Source organism: Dysidea avara, chromosome 7 (genome assembly GCF_963678975.1).
Source record: "Dysidea avara chromosome 7, odDysAvar1.4, whole genome shotgun sequence".
NCBI classification, from domain to species: domain Eukaryota; kingdom Metazoa; phylum Porifera; class Demospongiae; order Dictyoceratida; family Dysideidae; genus Dysidea; species Dysidea avara.
In genome coordinates, this window is record NC_089278.1 from 20,179,705 (window position 1) to 20,200,252 (window position 20,548).

Genomic DNA, 20,548 nt, shown 5'->3' on the forward strand with positions numbered 1-20,548 from the left:
TTGTTGTTCATTATTTTTATTGCCTTACAGAAGAGGAAGATGAGAATAAAGAAAGTTCCAATTAACTAATTATAAATAAAAATTGCCAAGTTTATTTACAAGTTTAGTTTTGTTTTTATTAATACATACATTTATAGCAAAGTACATCATTATACAAGCATAACACAATGCATATGCAGTTATCTTAATTTGCTTTATCATCATAGTAGCTGATTTACATATAAGTATATATGGTACAAATGTATATACTTAATTATTTCCTTATTGCTTAATGTGGCAGGCTAAACATCAGAAGTCTGTTCGTGCAACATAATGATTTGCTGTGACAACTCCATCTGGGTTGAAACATAATCCATCCTTCAATCTTTAAAGCACATGCTTACCTTCATAATATTCTCTACTATGTGGCTTACTCAGGTAGAACATAGTTTGTCTCTGTAATAAGTTACGTAATACAGCTTAATGTCTTTAAAGTAATGTTCTTACTGTGGAAGATGGTAGTGTGATTCTTTTGCGGCAACAGATCTTGCAAAGCTGTTGTTTAACCTGTGTAGGGATACATTGTTTATTTTATTAGGAATGCTGGCTCTGAATTGTGACGCTAACCTTTTCTTGTCTTATGACATACAAGAAAAAGATACAGGCTCCCTATAACATTGTAGGGCAATTGCTATTATATATAGTATGAATGCATGCAAACCTGTAAGGAATTAAAGATGACAAACAACCATGTGAATGCACTCAGATTGCGATGAAATGCCAGCAGTCCAAATATCCATGAAACACCAAACAGTGGTAAAAGGAAAAGAGTGTCCCTTACTAATCCTCTGAAATTTACAATATAATTCTAATACCATTGTCCTGCATGCTACATTTATATACTTGGCTGTTTGTAGTTTGTTTATTTCTTTACCAGTTGCCAAAGCCTTTGATCTTCGCCCTTTGGTAGCAGCTCGTACCCCCAGAACAAGGAAGATAATATTGACCTTTAATACATGTAACAGTAAAATAAATATAACACAAGCCCAAGGATAAGCACTGTTAATATTCTAAAACATACAATGATAATGGCAAGTACTGGTACAACAAAGCCCCAAATAGATTCATTCTCTGTTGACAGCCAACAACTACAAAAGTAACATGCACAAAATTACAAGCACGTGTATCATATAATTTGTTACTCACTAGTCATCAGTTCCATACTGTTCATGTGCTATGCCAACAGCAATGGCTACAATAGGAACTGGAACACCTAAGGAAAAACATCTTGAGTTCAGTATGAATTAATATTCAGCACTTGTGCTGTAAAGCCTAATAAATTTAAAAAAAAGATATATGTGTATATAAAATTTAAAATACCTATCCCACAATAAACAATCATGTCATGCTTGGGTGTGTTTTCTCCTTAGTTTATATGATATGAAGCAATCATGTATAATCTAAGAAATGCAGAGATGCACTCATCAATCACAAAAAAATGCAATGTCTATTAAAGTAGTATACTAATGAGAAAGATTGGCAGTGTGACTGTGTAGTTTAAAGAACAACTGTATAAAGCCAACAAGATATTGTCATAGGGTTGGATTCTGCATCAAATATGCCAGCACAATAAGCTGGAGTGCATCATAATGCTAACATATTAGGTGGATATTTCAAACTGGAAATTAATTCAATCGATACTTCCTAATAAAGCAGTCAGTGGAAACTGTAATAGAGCACTATGCATTGTACATAGCTACTTAGATCGATACTCTCTAATAGAACAGTCACTTTGTAATGAAATACTCTAATAGAGCATTCACTAATTAAAATGATGTTCCCAGATAATTGTAAGAAAAGTTGCTAATCTAGGAGCATAATATGCCATGTACACTGAAGAGCATAATAAGTGAAAATTTTGGGAAATTCCTGAAAGCACTATGGGCAAAATTTTGAGCATCGGGCTTAGTTGGATTGCAGCGCAATTACTGGTAGTCCATGCATGACAGTGGCTAGGGGGTCCTGCATGCTTATATAGTTCTAGAGGCTGCTCAATACAGATTATCTGATGCTCTTGAGACCAAGACATGTTCAAATAACCAAAGCCCATTCATTATATACAAAGCCCTGTTCAAATACTCTGATAGAACATGCATCTTAGGCAAAATACTCTAATAGAGCAGTCATGTCTACTGTTTGAATATATCCAAGAGTTTGGATAATAGAGGCTTAGATAATTGAGGGAGCACTGTACATGGAATGAGGGCCACATGAAGTAGCCACAACAGATTAAGTAATCAAATACAGTATATAAGCAACTAGCTAGGTACTGCTGTTAGAAATGTCGGCAACTAAAAATGCATGCCAATTGATATGCTAACTTAAATACAAGAAATGTTGTTATTGTTATCAGTTAGTGCTATGAAGTTGGTGGGCAGACGGGGAAGTCACTACAGACCAAACCTCACTATGGACAATAGAGTATACAAGCCATGTAACTATTTGGGATGTAGGTGCCCAGATATCAAAGGTCCAGATAAACTGTATAGCATTCTTAGCTTTTACTGACAAAACTGTGACTAGTATATACTGCTATCCAGATGTACGTATGTAGTTTCCCATACACATCTTGAACCTTATGGTATAATGTATTACTCAGCAAGATTCCCATATTTTATATACCAGTCAGTAGCATCTTACACATAATTATGTGCCTTACCCCATCCCAGCAAAAGGAATATCCAACGTTTCTTAGTGATGAATGAGCTGAACACCTTCACTAACAACAGATAAATCATTATTCCTTCACACATCATCCAGGTAAACACAGCAGTGAAGAAGTAGTGTAACAAGACAGCCACAATAGTACAGGCAATCTGGAAACATGTATAAAGTAACCAGTACATGAAGGAAGGAGTGAACTAACATCATTTTCTGTAGCTGTTTCAATTCCAGCCAAGAAAGTAGTGTAACCCAACAGCAATGCAACAGATAAATTCAGGTGGACAAAATTGTGCATGTCTTTGAGTAGTGTTTTCCTATAGTTGAATAACAACCATACATGTTGTTAACACATGCATAAATATAGTTACCTACATGTACATATACAAATGCAATTAAACGTAGTGCCACATACACTGCAAATCAATATTACATTGATAATGTACCAAAATAATAGAAGTATGAAAATTGTGAACAGGAGACAGATCACTGAGATAGAACATCCAACATATGTTGCAAGAGAAAGCACTTTTAATTCTGTCTCTGAAATATCCTGTGTATAATTATACAAATTTAAGCACATAATAAGCATGTAGAAAACTGCTATTGTTTGTCACATATTTACATACATATCACATGCACAATAGTGTATAATTTCCACACACACTATTACACAGTAATAATATACAAAAATACATACAAATACACAATGTATATGGTTGTGACCACTTTTGGAAAATCATTGATGCTTACACCTGGACAGACTGAGATATGCATTCAATCTAGTTGGGAAGGCCAAAACCTAACAAGTTTGAATTATTTTACCATCAAAGCAGCAAACCACATTATAACGTTTAATTTCATAGTTAGTTAGCTATTGGTATAAACAAGCAGCTACTGGTATAACAGCCACATTTTTTCATGACAATTTGTAACACAAACACATGACTATGAGAGATTGTAGGTAGGCTTGCACCAACTATGGTATAGTATTAAGCATAATAGGCTAGCAAAGGCATCAAGCATTATGCCAACATAATAGGACAAGATTTTCAATACTTAAAATGTGCATTGCGTGTGCCAAATTTACAACAAAAACCATGAACATACTACATCTTAATACTGCATTTCATAACAAGAAAATTTGCAATGTTATTATTTTGGCTGATTATTCACACTTGGTGGAAATAAAATCAAGAAACACTAATAGAGCGGTGGTCACTTACAGGAAAGGTTGATATACTCTAATGAAACAACCAACCCTAGAACTTTGGAAAGCATAATTTTGACCATAATATAATAGGCTGAATTTTGAGCACTGCTCAAAACCATAATAGGCTATTTTCAAAGCATAATTGGGTGGATGATTGGTATATCAACAGACAGTGAATGAGTTAGTCATATAAAAATTTCAGCTTTAATGTAGGGCACCTAATTCCCTCAAAGTGAAAGAAAGACATGTATAAAAAAACTGGGCAACTGTCCAAGGGTGTCCATGTCTCTAGCAGTGTGTTCCAGCTGGCCAGTGGCCTTCCAAAGTTTAGAGTTTTCACACATGTCTCTAGAGGAAGGCATGCAGCTTGAGCAAACTAGTGGCATGCATGGCTACATAATTGGTATAGATATTCATATGTGGTGAAAAGTCAATTTCAATAGAGTATGCACAGATCAAAGATTTTCAAAAGTGTGGTCGGCTATATACCTGTTGAACGCCTGCAGTATCAACTAACACAGCAAAGCTGGTTAAATGTGTAGAGAGACATTTGATATGAGTATTACTGGATTCCTCTACTGTAACTCCTTCAGTACTCCAACCTCCACCATCACTAAGTGTGTATATATTATTAATATAGAAGCCATATGCACAACTATATCAACCTTTCTTCAAAAAATCCGCAAAAGAGATTTAAGCTCTGAGTATCATTTCTCTGTAAATACATATATAGTGACATTGTTGACACCATGATACCACACTTACTGTGATTTGAAAATTCAATTCAATGGGGTCTTGATTGAATGAAGCATTACCTATGATCTGACTGGACAGAATCATTCCAAAGCTCACAGCATCAATATCCCTTCCTTTATTACTATAATCATATTAACATTTACTGTCACACACAAGCATAATGATTGCATGATCTTACCCAGTGATGCGAGTGGATAACACCTGTGATAAGGTTTGAATTATGGCATTTCCAACTGCAACAGATCCATTTTCTAAAAATTACATAATAATTGCAACAAATTCATAACTCCTGATACACTCAAGACTATCAATCGGAATTACTGCATACAAATAGAACCACACGGTTAAGTATTGACATGACAAATAGTATGAGTCAGTATGATATGTAACACTTTGCGTGGGCAGATCAAAGGAAGTTTTGGGTATACATATTTGATATTACTCTATGGTCAGGGCATTATCTGTAATGCCTAGGGCATTAGGGCATTATTTCTATAATGCAGGGCATTAGGGCATTGTTTCTATAATGTCTTTTAGCTCATGAGGTAGCAGTATCACCCGGTTTGTTTTATAAAAACTCAGACTGAAATTGATTATGGGAATAAATTAATGCTCACGTGACTTATCATGAGTTCGAGTTTGGCCACAAGAAGCACTCAGATGAAGGCAATTCAGTATCCTTGCCATTCTACAAGTTGGGAAATAATACTTGAAAGTGAGAACTAGTCTTATTGTGTATATACAAGCATTTGAGCATGTTTCTGAATACGGACCATACCCACATTACAGATAACACAAGTAAACCATGCTACAACAATGCTAACCCGTTTAGGCCTTTAGTATATGTCGCTAAACAACTCAATAGTAATAAAACACTTGTAAATTCCCCACAATTCACAAAAACTCAACTTTTCCGTGATATTTTTAGGACTCATCCGTTTATTATAACAAATGTAGCTGTAACGTTACCTGCTGCCTAGTCACAATCGAATCTTTCAGGCATATACATAAAATGAATCCAGTGGTTTCAGTTGTACTGGATTGGGCGGTTAATCACCTGACAGGCTATTAGAATTGTTACATAATAGTTGTAACACAGGCACTCGTGATCTGTCTGATATGTTCACGCTAAGCCCTCAGGCCTGCGGCCCTCTGGCTTCAGGTGGACATATCAGGCAGGCCACTAGTGCCCATGTTACAACTATAAAATTTAGAAGGACAATAAATTTACTTACGTGATGATACACTGGTACTTGCTATTACACTAGCAGGAATTACAATGGGGGCTAATGGTACTCCAAATGCATCAACAAAACTGGTATTTGTCACAATATCACTAGCAGGGAACCGAACATCTGAGAATCTATTTGTCTGCACCCTAGTGGATAGGACTAACACACAAGAAGATTACCTATCTATAACAATGCACAACTACACATGTACTGTACCAATATTGTCTTGTACAATGTCCCTTTCTTCCATTTCCATAAACATTGTGTGGTTAGCTAACTGTAGGGTGAACTTCTCAGCATTGTTTAAGAATTGTTGACCACTTGTGTTCTTCATCTTCATCATAGACAAGATAACTATAAATACAGCAACTACATAGGACTTACATTTTGCAGTTCATACCAGCCCATGATATTGTTAGCATCAAGAACATTACTAAGTACATTAGCAGTATCCTATATAACAAGTCAGTGCAGCAAACAAACACAACATGTTAATAATGCATTTAAACTACATGGTTGTAGCTTACCTCAACAAATGTATTGGAATCTAACACTGTTGGCACTATTGTAGTAATCCTGGGTAACAGACACACGTATTAAAAAGTTTTGAAATACATATTTACTAACATCAGCATATTGGCTATAACATCATTAGTATTCTGAAGGTTCATTGGTAAAATGGATACATTCTTTGTTGGCTGTGTGAGTGTAGCCAGTGACGTCACCACTTCAGTAGTAGCATCGATGCTAAATGTAGTTGTTGATATTTGAGTGAAGGATAACAGCAGCTGTTCAGTCTGTAATGCATGGATGAAGAAATGCATGCATGGTCCATTAGTTTGTACCGTTGTTAATAAATCAGTGTACTGGTCTGTTTCACAGCCAGTTACATCAAAGGATTGCCAAATACTGTTAATATTACATAATCTAGTAGCAGTAGCTATCATGAAAAAAATGCTTGTGAAGTGCACATATACACTATGTACATCATTAAAATTAGGTACCTGTTTCTGTGCAATACACAACTGCAACTTCTCCAGCTTGTGTGCTGGGCCAGGTTATTCCGTAATCATTATCAGTCTCCATCATACATCCATCAATATTAATACCTAAAGATACAGGTACAGTATATTATACCAATACAAGCCACTTACTAAAAATATTGACTGTTGCATAGTTGGAGTAGCTACTGCCACTATCATTAGTAGCAACACATCGATAGTTACCAGTATCCACTGGTAGTGGATTATTAATAGTGAGAGTATTAGTGTTTACTCCACTAGCATCAGACAGTATACTACCATCTTGTCTCTCCCAGTTGTAGGATGTTGCTCCATCTGCCCCACAAGTAAGTGACACACTACTGGTACTACCATCTAACTCTAGTGTAATATTTGTTGGATGGATTGTGATTATAGGTACATTTCCTACAAAGATTGTATTAATTAATTGCTAATTACATTGCATGTACAAACGTACTTAGCACTATTAATGTAGCTATCTCAGAAGTAGCATGATCACCATGACTGTTCGTTACTGTGCAATCATAATTTCCACTGCTATTCTCCGTTATGTTAATAATACTTAAATTGGCTTGAGTTTCTTCTAATATCTCTATTTCATTACGTCTCCACTGGTACAAGAAGTTCTCCACTCCCACACCACTCACTGTGGTAGTGAATATGGCAGTGTGTGTAACCTCTACACTCTGACTGGATGGTGTCACTGTCACCTCTGGTAGACCTGTACCACCAATACAACATTCACACTACCGCCTAACAACATCATCATATATAGTCATACCAGTAACTGTCAACCTAGCAGTATTTGATGAAACATTCCCTCCCTCATTACTTGCCACACAAGTGTATGTGTTATCATCAGATGATCTCACATCTGGGATCACCAGGGTATTGGTGTTTATACCAGTCACTTTACTAGGAAATGATCCTGATCCAATTGTCCATTTATAAGTCACATTATAACCAGTAGCAGAACATGTGAATGTGGCAGTTTGCGTGAGATCAACACTTTGTGGTGATGGATGAGTAACGAAATCTGGTAATTGTACTATGACAAATAAAATACAAGCTATGAAACCAACTTATTGTTTAGGTTTGGTTTCCATTTGATCTGTCATATAACAACAGCTTACCATTAATAATTAGTGTGGAATAATTTGATACACTACTCCCACTAGCATTAGTAGCCACACATCGGTAGTTACCAGCATCTTCTGGTGTTACGTTAGTAATAGTGAGTGTATTAGTGTTCACTCTAGTAGCACCAGATGGAATACTACCACTCTGTCTCCCCCAATTGAAGGATGTTGCTCCATCTGCATTACAAATCAGTGAGTAGTTGAAATTGTCTGCAGCTAATGTGACAGTATCATCCATCGGATGTGTGGTTATCACTGGAGGAGTAACTGCAACAGAATATACACAAACATTAAATTTTTTTAATTTGTATACATTGAATGTTTCCTTCGCCTTGGTTGGCCCTATTTTATTACTGGATTTTATCCCTACTAAGCATTCCAAACTACATTACAGCCTGTACTCTTTTCACTTTTACTGAAAACACTTGAATTTGACGTTTAACCGCATCTGCTGGCACGCCCTTAGACAATCTTAATAACCATATACTGCGTCATCAATTGCAAATTATATTTCGTTTTCCCCGTATAAAAGCCAGAGCGTTTATTTCTTGTTTTCTTTGGCCTCTAACCTTGCGACTGTGGTCAGGTAGGCAGGCTGGTAGACCAAAAATTGGGTTTAGACATATAAAAATCAATATCCAACCATCTGTGACCATTCCATGCCACTATAACCAACTCACTGGTGGCATGAGCCTTTTCTGGTTCCGATAAGTTTCTACCTTCTGCATTTTTTCCTACTTTGATTACATGACCATCTTCTTAGAAAACCATACTGAGGTATTCATTTTCTACATCAGCACTACTTTAAGAGGAGCATATTTAGATGTCACAAAACTATTTGGAGCACATAAGCTAGTGTAAGTGGAATAGATACATGTAGCTGCACTTATAAAGGGTACAATGGTGGTCTCACTCTTAAACAATCAGAACACTACCATAAAAGTCAAACCTGGGAAATTTTAATGTCTGAGATTGAACCTAAGAGAATTTATGTGCCATCTAATGACAAGCTTAATTGAAGTGCAGTGGTTGTTACTCACAATTTTAGGGGGGGGAGGGTCTGAGATTTTGGGTGGAAATTTTCCCCCTAACAGTCCTACAATAAACACTGCCTACCTGTAATTACCAGTGTTGATACTGAGGACACGATGTTATTACCATATTCATTAGTAACTATACACTCATAGTCTCCAGTGTCACTAGACATCACACCAATTATGATAAGTGTAATATTATTTTCTTCATTAATGATTGTCCTATTGTGTCTCCACTGGTACATGAAGTTCTCCACTCCCACACCACTCACTGTGGTAGTGAACATGGCAGTGCGTGTAACCTCTACACTCTGACTGGATGGTGTCACTGTCACCTCTGGTAGACCTGTACCACCAATACAACATTCACACTACCACCTAACAACATCATCATAGTCATACCAGTAACTGTCAGTCTAGCAGTATTTGACGAAACATTCCCTCCCTCATTACTTGCCACACAAGTGTATGTGTTATCATCAGATGATCTCACATCTGGGATCACCAGGGAATTAGTGTTTATACCAGTCACTTTACTAGGAAATGATCCTGATCCAATTGTCCATTTATAAGTCACATTATAACCAGTAGCAGAACATGTGAATGTGGTAGTTTGTGTGAGATTAACATGTTGATCTACTGGACCAAATACCAGTACAGGAGGTTCAACTGGATGAAAGGAATTACAATAATAGCCTGTATGACAATAATTCACTAGCAAATCTAAGGACTAATGGTTTTACTGAGCGCCTAGGATGAGTATTATATACGTACATCATTTTGACAATTGTATATAATTAGTGCCAAATGTACTCATTTGTTTTCCCTTTATTACAGTGTGGAACTCAGATTTACCAATTAAATTATTTACCAATGACTCACAAATTACACAAAACAACCACAACAAGCCCATCATCTTCTTCCACAACTGGCTGGAGAGCTCAGTAGGTGAGGAAAGTCTTATATAAATTATAAATTTAAAAATGAAGTAGGGATCCAAGCAATAAAAATGAGTAGTGAAACAAGAGATGAACGATGGTAGTTATTACAGCATAGCTCGGTGGAAAATCCCCACTTTGGCATGGTATAGCAATTATTTTGTGTTCAATGCCAAAGTAGGGATTTCCCACCGAGCTATGCTGTAATAACTACCATCGTTCATCTCTTGTTTCACTACTTTTATTGCTTGGATCCCTTTAAATTTATAATTTTTAATATACTAGTTTGTTTAGTTTTTTGTTAAGGCATACAGCTAGCCTTCCAATTTGAAGGAGTGTGGTCACTGAAATACAGCTAGCGTAAAAGGGGTGTGTCAACGTGGTTTCAATCAATAGATCAATAATAAAGAGTGAGCGTGATGTTGTGACCTATCGTGAAAGCAATGTAGTATCGGTACCTCCTTACAATAGCGCGTAGTCTAAGCACCTTAAATAATCTTGTAGCATCTATTATGCAATGTGTTGATATGGAAAATTAATGCCTCGATATGGTTTTGTTGGATGAAGAAGACAAGCAGCCTGATTGAAAAGAAAAGACAAGGCGCAGAGGGCACACATGCACTCCTCGGAACCCCAAAAGGCACATCCCACTGGTAAGTTTGTTATTGTGGCGTGAAATGGTGGCCGTGCACTGCTTCATTTGGCCTCTAGGCTTGCGACTGTGGTCAGTCAGGCAGTCAGGCAGTCAGTCAGTCTAAAATTCAAAGTTTGGCGATTTTTTAAAATTCTATATTTGGCTACCTGTAAGTGTTTCACTGTATTTAATGCTGTTTTATGTATTATATGGACTAGTACTATTCCGTAAAGGTGATTTTCGTCTTGTAAGATATCTCTAGGATGCTTTTTAAAGGCAGAATTTTGGGCGGCTTGCAAAAATTTCACCAGGATCCCTACTTAAATGGTATGACTCTACCGTTAGATAATTTACCTGCAGAGGCATATGAAGCATTGTTGGATCAAAGTTGTGAAAGTCCTCATGGTTGGCAATCAGTATCATGTGGTAGTTCTCACAGCAATATTCTTTGAAGCTTCTGCAGTAAAGGAAGTCCATATCCCAGAAGCCCCCACAACCAAAGGGCAAAATAGACCTACAGCAGTCATGACATTATTCTCATGATCGAGAGCCTCCCAAGCAGCAGCAGCGGTAGCAGCGGCAGCAATTGATGAAAAACAGTGGATGAAGAAAGGTGTGTTGCAAACAGAAACATTAAAGAAAGCTGGACGACCTTGATCAAAATCAGTATGGCATAAATCACCAGATTATCACCAGAGTCCCTCTGCTCACACAACACACCATAATTGAGTGATGCAAGACAAAGAAAGCTATATATATATATAAGAGCAGCCAAAAAATGGTTATGACAATACAGATGTAATGTGAAATAAAGGGACACCCAGGAGAGCAATCATAAACTCAGCAACAGGCCTAAAGAAACAGCCTTCAGCCATGCCTGCTAGAGCCAGGCAGCTAATAAGTGATCTTCATCCCAAATGGAACTACTGACAACTAGAGAGATTGGAGGCATTCATTGCCAAGAGGGATTACAAAGCATGTTGAGTAAACAAGCAATCTGACCCACATGGCACTAAAGGACCAAAAGAAGACTCACTGGGAAAAAGACAAAAGGAAGTACCAAACACTGAGCGCATATCATTCCAACAGCCGAGATATACTGGCGTGTTAGTACTTGGCCAAAAATCACACAAATCAAGACCTCCCAAATGGATGGGAAGGGTAGCCTGGCATCATCTGACGCACCACACACGTGCATATACTGGCATGAAGAAGGCATGGAGAAAAGGCTGTATAATATCTGGAGAGACAAAACAAAGCAAGTGAGTGATTTTATACACCCCTAGGCCGCTACACTAAAGATGCAATTTGACTTGAGGATCTTTAAAATCAGAAAGCAGTGTATGGGCCTGAGGCAAGCTTCAGTCAAAACATGCAGCTGCAGTTTAGAAGTCTAAATTACCCAGCAACCAAAAGCTCAAAACCCCCCAGAGATGATGCCCGCTCTATGAACAACCACAGGTAACGCAGGAACCTCGAGCTCCTGAAGAAAACTTCACACTTCGTCATAATAACTCTTTTAAATGGATCTCCCAAATACAATAACATTAGGATATGTTATGTTCTAATAGCTAAGACGTGTGATCTTGTACGTTTCCCCACATGTAAAGCTGTGTAATGCATATGGATAAAGAAACTGAATCCACTACTCTTGACAACTATGGAATGTGTTGGTTGCACGTTTTATCCCAACATCCATATCCTTTAGTATACAATGAATTCATTAATGGTATCAAAGTTAATAAATGCAATTAAGGAATTTAAGTTATCATAGCACTGAAAAAAGTGAAACAATTAAGGGAGGTCACCCACAATCATTTCAGCCATATGCTTACTAGCACACATTCAATACCTATGTATTTTGGTCATGGCTAGTATAATATATCAAACGGTACAGTTGTACCATTTAAGTAGGGATCCTGGTGAAATTTTCGCGTGCCGCCAAAGATTCCGCCTTAAAAAGCATCCTAGAGATATCTTACGAAATGAAAATCACCTTTACGGAATAGTACTAGTCCATATAATGCATACAACAAAATACTTACAGATGGCCGGATATAGAATTTTTAAATTGCCAAAACTTGAATTTTAGACTGACTGCCTGACTGACAACAGTCGCAAGTCTAGAGGCCAAATGAAGCAGTGCACAGCCACCATTTTACGCCACAATAGCAAACTCACCACTGGGATGTGCCTTTTCGGGTTCTGACGAGCGTGTGCCCTCTGCGCCTTGTCTTTTCTTTTATCTTGAATCAGGCTGCTTGTCTTCTTCTTCATCCAATGAAACCATATTGAGGCGTTAATTTTCTGTATCAACACTTTCTCTAAGCAGCATAACAGACGCCACAAGATTATTTAAGGCACTTAGACTACGCGCTACTGTATGAAGGTACTGGTACTAGATAGCATTCACGATAGCTCACAAGATCACGCCCATTCTTTACTCTACACACTATCGATCTATCGATTGAGACACACACCTTTAACGCTAGCTGTATTTCCGAGACTACACACTTTCAAGTTGGAAGGCTGACTTGAGATACTCTAATAATCGATCAAAACCACAATGACCATGCCCCCTTTTGGCAAGCGCACATCTTTGCAGGCTGACTCAAGATACTCTAATACAGCAGTCACCCTAATAGAACAGTCACATGTTTATAGCTAGCTCTATGCCTTAACAAAAAACTAAACAAACTAGTACATTAAAATTATAAATTCAAAAATGAAGTAGGGATCCGAACAATAAAAAGTAGTGAAACAAGAGATGATCGATGGTAGCTATTACAGCATAGCTCGGTGGGAAATCCCTACTTTGGCATGGTATAGCAATTATTTTGTGTTCAATGCCAAAGTAGGGATTCCCACCGAGCTATGCTGTAATAGCTACCATCATTCATCTCTTGTTTCACTACTTTTTATCACTTGGATCCCTACTTCATTTTTAAATTTATAATTTTTAATGTACTAGTTGCAATATAGTAGGGACTATGATTTCTGCAATTACTGCAGATGAATAGGGACCTCCTTGTTTCAGTGGTTTTTTTATTACTGCGACACCCATATTCCATTTTGTACATAACTGTATAATGTTAATAATTATCAAGATTCAGACTTCCTGTATTTGCAGATATTAGCTTTCTCACAGGTTTCTAGTGGGGTAGCATCTGTTATCATAGGACAAGTTTCAATTAATAATTATGTCAAAGACAGTACTGTGGAATTATACTGACACTGGAGTTGGTACGTACTATTATATGTAATAGCTATTTAGTGGCTCAATCCATTACTGGCACCTACACTACATGACTGACAGTGACCTATTGTATTGCATGGTTTATGAGAGTAATTGTTATTATTAGTATTGTTATAGTTAGAATGCCATTTTTGAGGTCATCTAATACAATGCACATAAAATTCTATCGGTAGATCTATGAAATTATGAATTTTACTATAAATTAAGTTGATTTTAACTAGAACTTTCATTATAAGGTAGAAATAAGTGAGCTGTGATAACAGTGGCTTGGTGTAGTAAGGATTTGGGTGTTAAGTGTGGAGGTCCCTGGTTTGAACTCTGACAACTTTTCATGCACTTTTTTTACCCTGTTGTGACTGTTTTATTAGAGTAGGTTTACCTCGTGATTGTACACTAGTTCGGGGTTTTGATTTGTAACTCTGTAACTGTTACAATTTGGCTGCCCATACCTTGTGAATTATTGGTGTGTGGCCTGCCATACAACCATAATGCAAAAATTGTTTGCTTTGGAGAAAGAACTATGGAGCTATGCATGCATGAAAATTTCTTTCTGCCATGTTGTGCTGATTTTCTTGGCTGCACACACTAGCACGTGTCTCTTTCCCTGACAAAATATGCATAGTGTAGCATGCTGGCTTTCTTGGCCTCATGACACACTACCATGTGTCTTAGTATATATTTAAACCTGCAATGAAATTTGCACAACTGTGCTAACCATAATATAATGTATAGAAGTCATCTGCACACTATAAGTGAAATAAAAATCTAACCTTGTGCTACTGTGACAGTAATAGTAGCATTGCTCATAGTACCATCATCTGCAACTATTAATTGTATAGCGTGATTACAACAGTTTACAGTTATAGGCATACCAACAAACAAAGTATAGTCACCATCAACTTGTAGACTTGCTTGAGATATTATCAAATTGTACCCATTGTCATTAGCTATCAAATTATACTGATCACTGACATCAAACAATGTGATGTTTCTTGTTAAAATGGTTGATGAACTGGTGAATTGTACCCAGATGTGACTAATAGCTCCTAAATTATTAGAATGTCCAGTTGAATTGACAGCAACATAGTAAGTTAAAGTGATAGAATTTCCAGTACCGACAAAAGCACTTGCATTTTGTACGTACACATGGGTGCTACCTGTAGTACAAGAGTAAATAATACTATGCAGCAATTTAGACATGTAAACTACAACTTGCTGTTAATACATTGTATAGTAAGTGTATATTACTGCAAGTGCCAGCTATATGAAATGGCTAGCCTAAATTCTAATACAGCACTCAGTGAATATGCCATAACCAAGGCAACGCTTTCTTTGACTTATCTGATGGATAATGTTATTGCTAATGAGTACACCAACATAACATTCATATAGCAGATTTCACAAGTAGACTCAAGAGTCAAGAGTTATGCAGCAAATGATGATCATCAGAGTCCCATGTTTAATTTCAAGGAACAATATTTTGTAAAATGTACCAAACCAGTGCAAAGTAATAGTAAAATTTAATTATGTCTGTCTGTACAGAACAGACTTCAAATTTTAGTAGGTCTAAATATACAAATATTATGTCACAAATGACCTTGCTAACTATTCACACATGATACATACAATGTCTACCATACAGTATGTATAGTTGCCATCCAGAACACAGGAAAATCGAATTGCCATTATACTGATATATAACTAACTCGAAGTTAAAAGAAGCAGGGCACTTTCTCCAGATCCACTACTAGTACACGAGATGGATGCAAAATAGGATGAACCAACTATCACATCAAACAACACTACAGCACCATATACGTGTGGGATACCCAAGAGAAAGTCCCCAGAAAACTGGTGGTCATACTGCAGTAGTTCACCTCCTTGTGTACCCACCCCACACAATAGCTTGTAGACAGTATTGGTAGCACCAGTGAGGATGACTGGTGTAGGCAACTCTAGCTGGTCATGGAAAAATGATACTAATTCTACATAAAAAGAAATTTTTACAATCTGTTACCATAGTACAGGTAGACTTACTAGTAAGTAAAATTAACTCAGAGAACACATTATAATAAATTGGGTGATCAACAAAGGTACAATAGAATACACTTCTAATATGATCCATAGTAGCATTAAAGGAGACTAGTTGTTGCGAGGAAAAGTAACTGATATCAGAAGTGTCTCCTTGCTGGTACCACTCCAATGTGTTATTATTATGACTTGACCAACACGACAATGTGATGGTGTCTCCAACAAGACCCACTGTGTACCTCTCTGGACTTATTACAATAACTGTATCTAATGAAACAATTAAACAAAATTAATATATATACAATAAATATACACTGTAACCAGAAACACAACTACACAAAATACACACATTGACCAGAGCATAAGCAGACACTGCAGCATGCTACAAGATACATAATATGTTATCCCAATCATGGTTCCACACAACGTTACAATTAACTGAAATTTGGTGGTGAGACTAAACTTTGATAAATAGGTATGTAAAACTATAATTAAGATGATATTGAGTCATATTCAAAAAAAAGTTTATGATGCTTTGACCATTTATAAAGAAACACAGCATTACCATTATATAAAATGTTGGTAGCTTCTCCATCACCACAATCATTCTCAGCATGTACTGATACAAACACAAATGGAGTAGTAAACCCAGTGACAAAAGAATCTGTCATTCCATGTTCAGTTAAGAGACCTTGAAACTGCCTGTCCACACCATACCAGGTTATAGTGTAACTGGTAACTGGTGGTTTATTGGTGGAGGAAACAGCATCCCATCTAGCTGTGAAGGAGCTTGATGTAACATTATCTATTATGAGATTCTTTGGTCTGTCCAATGGCTCTAAAGTAAAGTACACAATACTGACAAGTAGATTCCAGCACTTTTGTCAAAAATCCCCAATTTTATTGTAGTAACAACTACACTGAACTTACTGGTACCTATACAGGAGGCTAAGTTAATAGCACATATGACCCAGGTGAAAAATCCTGTTAATTCATGTATACTATTACCAAGAGTACATAGGATTTATTGCAATGTCTGATGGTAAAATTTAGCGCCCATATTTATTTGTGTCTGAAATGGAGAAATGATAGTTGAGTTTTCTTTAGAGTTCTGGATTATATACCTAGTCAAGCATTTAAGTCACATATCATAAGCCTGTTTACATAGTGAAGACCATACTCACCATAAACCAGTATAGTGACGGTAGTAATCACATCAGTACTATTACCATCACTACATGTAATTACACTACCATTATCATAGTGTGATACACCTCGTATAAACAAAGTTCCAATAAGACTGTCATTATTTATAAATGTGGTAGTATTAAACATAGTTCTATTAGAATATTGGAGAATATCACTCCCATTTCTCCAAACAGCTTCAATTTCTATTCCATGGCAAACATAAACAAGCGTTTGATTTCCAGGACACTGTGGTTGACCTACAAAAACAAATAACTGCAATACACTAGCTGCAATGAATGACAATGCCAGCAATATTATTGGTGAGTGGTAATGTCAATATATTGCCAATGTTAGCAGAATAATTTTATCTATGTAATGCTACTACAGCTATTGCTTTCATCAGCACATAGTATTTTTTACCAGTGACCACATCACATGACTTTAAGCTGCTTAATATGGCTGTAAAGTATGTGTAGGTATAGCTGTGGTTTACTAATGTGGTCACATGAGATGTGGTTACTTTTCCTTAATAGCCTACTAACCCAAGGCAGCCATTGTGCAGTAACAAATTATCAAGATCAGTAACATCTGATGGTTGCTCATTGTAACTTGAACTTCTTTTAATGCCCAACCTGCATTGAAAGAAATATTTATGTATTAATTGAATGATGTCCAAAAGACATATAATCCATTACTAGTTATGAGAAAAGTACTAAAATTCTATAATGCTAGTGACTAATAACTATTATCATAGCTATTGCATCACCAGTCATGGCCGAACCATATAGAGCTGAGCAGAAAAAAGAAAGCAGGAAGCAGCAGTGTCACACAAGCAGGGATTAACTTGAAGTTTTACTACTGTAGTTGGCTAGTTGGCTATGTAGGTATACCATTAGTGATTGAGTCACATGAATGTGTGTGTGTGTGTGTGTGTGTGTGCGCGCGTGTGTGTGTTATGTGTGTGTGTGTGTGTGTGTGTGTGCGTGCGTGTGTGTGTGTGTGTGAGCGACCTCTGTATTACTGCGGTATGTCATGTATGAACAATGAATTTTAATGCCTAGCCGTAAACAGTTCATAATATGAGCTCTTTGACAGATACTATTTCCAGAACTTACTGCATGGAGTTTGATGATCCAAAAAAACCATAGGCCTGTATTTCCTGAATAAGGCAGACTTCATAGTCGCCACAATTTTTAAAATAAAACACATAACTTATTACATTGCTCAACTAAAACAGTAGCTAATATTTAATATAGTTCATAATATAATATTATCAATATAAAATATTATGAACTCATGATTACATTGGTAACCAAGTAATGGCCCAACACTGACTGGCTACATCAAACATAAAGTGAATGCTGCATCATTTACAATAGTCTACTGTAGCTATTTTATATGTATTATGTATATCAGTGTGAGCTTGTAAATATGCCAGACCTGCACTGTTTTTTAAGACAAGTTTACATACATACAGTGAAGAGGTTAAAGGAGTTAACCCAAATAATTAATCTGTAAGACCAACTAGCCACTCCCAGAGAGACTGGTATTGCTAATTGCTTTTGCATCCAGAAATCACGAGATTTGGCAATCTTTAACAAGCTAGCTACCTTCTATATTGATTTTGAGTAGTGCTAGCTGCATGCTATAGTCAGTTAACTACTGTTACTATAGTCCACCAAATAGCTCTACAGCTTTCAACTTTTCATAGTCAGTATTACTTATGATTGAATACTGGAAAGATGGCTTAGATTATCCAGATAGACACTGAGCAGGAACAATCTTCTTTTTAATTGTTTGGTTGTTTAGCTACACGTAGCCACGTACCGCCCAAAACTCCTTGAAGCTTCAAGCAGTCAGTATCATGACCTTAGGGTGCAGCCTTAATTGGGATGGAGCCCTCGATGGAGCCTCAGAAAATTATGCTGTGTCTATTACGTACTGTACACCCCTGCATCTTCTAGCGGAGGACAATAGCTACCGGCAGTGTTTTCAACCTGAAGTTGTTTAGTTCCGAGTCAGTAATTGGCTTTAGCCATATGCCAGCTCCGATTTTACTGACCAGTTAGGCATTAGCCGAGGGTGAACACAGCTAGGCAGAGCCTGTACGATGTGCTCACCCGTAGGTTTAGGAGTCTAAGCGAAAACCTAACAAAAACCTAGAAAGGCTGAAAAAAGCCAACTAACTGATTAAATTGAACCGAGTAGCTGCCCGCCCACTTGACTCGACTGGTGGTGTATTTCTATGCCTATGGAATTAAATACTACTGTACACCACAACTTAAGTATATACCTACTGTACGTTACCTGGTCCTCACCTGAGTAACCATTCACCCTCAACCTAGAGTCGCAAAATCATCGATCTCTCGTCTCCATCAACTTTTATTATTTTTTTAATTAAATAAAAATTCAGATTGCACGAATTCCCGTAAAAAAAAAAAAAAATTAAAAAGCAATAAAACTGAGGACATTCAACACCATGAAAAATAAGCATTAAATAACTGATCGTTAAAACGCAATCTCGGGGTTTAGACAGCCCCGAGGCGTCCCTCCTCCGACTGAAGCTAGAACATGACCCTTGAGTACAGGGTCGACCAGAGGAGGAACGAGAACCCCTTATGCACATGATGGCAGAATGCAGTAAGGAGAAACTGAGACGACAGCGTAACCAGCTTATTCGAGAGCTCATTACTCTGCAATAAGGTGTCTTCTACTTGCAAGACAAGAGGAATGCCATTAAGCGTTTAATGATAACTTGTAGCTACTGTGACAGTAGTTGAGGCACCCATGCCTCCAGAAGTGGAGAAGACGAGTGGACTGAAGTTTCCATGCTCAATGTCACAAAGGTGGTGCTTCACACATTCATGCTGGTGGTAGGCGTTGGATAGGGGCATAAGGATAAAAAATTCTGACATTGGAAAAAAGTTGATTGAAACCGACAGCCCCAAAAACCAGAAGCACCAACATCTCTATTAGTGTATGGAAAGTAGTGAGAGAGATTCTCCACATAAAGGTTGAAGTGAAGGCTCAGTGGACACATCATGACAAACCTTAGACATCAGCTCAGCAGTTAGATCCTGCGGGCGGTATTGTAGCCGAGATTGTGACAGACTAGGAAAAGCTCCATTCGGACAGCTGAGAGCATCGTGTTCAATGCTGTTACAAGGCTCTACCACAGGCACAACTTGAAGGAAGATTCTGAGGAGACCAAACATATTGAAGAGCAATAGCTTCACAAATATCACTCTTGTGGAGAGAAAAACCATGACATTCCAAGGGTTGGATAGCCAAGAGGAAACCCCTTTCTTACCAGCAAATTTCAGAGACACCTGAAGACTAGAATACAAAAGTTGAGAAAAGTGTGGAGAAATTGTCAGAAACATTCTGGCGTTTGGTGGATAGAGC

At 37.2% G+C, this 20,548-nt stretch overlaps 2 protein-coding genes across 4 annotated transcripts in view; one reads left to right on the plus strand and one right to left on the minus strand.

The window, feature by feature from the left end:
• LOC136261979 (uncharacterized) overlaps window positions 1-272 on the plus strand; it is a 76,065-nt gene extending 75,793 nt beyond the window's left edge. Inside the window, exon 64 of the mRNA XM_066056084.1 lies at window positions 31-272. Coding sequence (XP_065912156.1) covers window positions 31-65 — 35 coding nt within the window. The 3' untranslated portion in view covers window positions 66-272. The remainder of the gene's footprint in view (window positions 1-30) is intronic.
• Window positions 87-19,546, minus strand: LOC136261980 (uncharacterized). 3 transcript variants are annotated; one of them, XM_066056085.1, is made up of 36 exons: window positions 19,462-19,546; window positions 17,686-17,775; window positions 17,140-17,400; window positions 16,521-16,793; window positions 15,962-16,222; window positions 15,631-15,909; window positions 14,797-15,081; window positions 14,695-14,748; window positions 9,499-9,765; window positions 9,179-9,442; window positions 8,057-8,329; window positions 7,705-7,971; window positions 7,381-7,644; window positions 7,056-7,328; window positions 6,906-7,010; window positions 6,747-6,841; window positions 6,529-6,698; window positions 6,429-6,477; window positions 6,286-6,354; window positions 6,118-6,235; window positions 5,905-6,060; window positions 4,848-4,920; window positions 4,679-4,790; window positions 4,579-4,628; window positions 4,403-4,526; window positions 3,147-3,253; window positions 2,906-3,017; window positions 2,699-2,855; window positions 1,186-1,252; window positions 1,061-1,127; window positions 883-986; window positions 701-827; window positions 607-648; window positions 487-546; window positions 384-435; window positions 87-335 (listed from the first exon to the last, which is right to left on the minus strand). In XM_066056085.1, the coding sequence occupies exons 2-36, from the start codon at window positions 17,744-17,746 to the stop codon at window positions 289-291; spliced, it is 5,145 nt and encodes a 1,714-aa protein (XP_065912157.1). In that variant the 5' UTR covers window positions 17,747-17,775; window positions 19,462-19,546; the 3' UTR covers window positions 87-288. The 3 variants fall into 3 exon arrangements, with proteins under 3 accessions (XP_065912157.1, XP_065912158.1, XP_065912159.1); XM_066056086.1 differs by having other exon boundaries at window positions 19,451-19,524; XM_066056087.1 differs by lacking the exon at window positions 17,686-17,775 and having other exon boundaries at window positions 19,462-19,510.
• Window positions 19,547-20,548: the final 1,002 nt, after the last annotated feature.

Bases quoted from the DNA above. Each gene is read 5' to 3' on its own strand.
- LOC136261980 (XM_066056085.1), bottom strand. From the start codon at position 17,746: ATGAGCAACCATCAGATGTTACTGATCTTGATAATTTGTTACTGCACA. The intron at 1,128-1,185 runs GTGAGTAACAAA...TTACTTTTGTAG, and splicing joins CAGTATGGAACTGATGACTA to TTGTTGGCTGTCAACAGAGA. The intron at 436-486 runs GTAAGAACATTA...AACTTATTACAG, and splicing joins TCACACTACCATCTTCCACA to AGACAAACTATGTTCTACCT.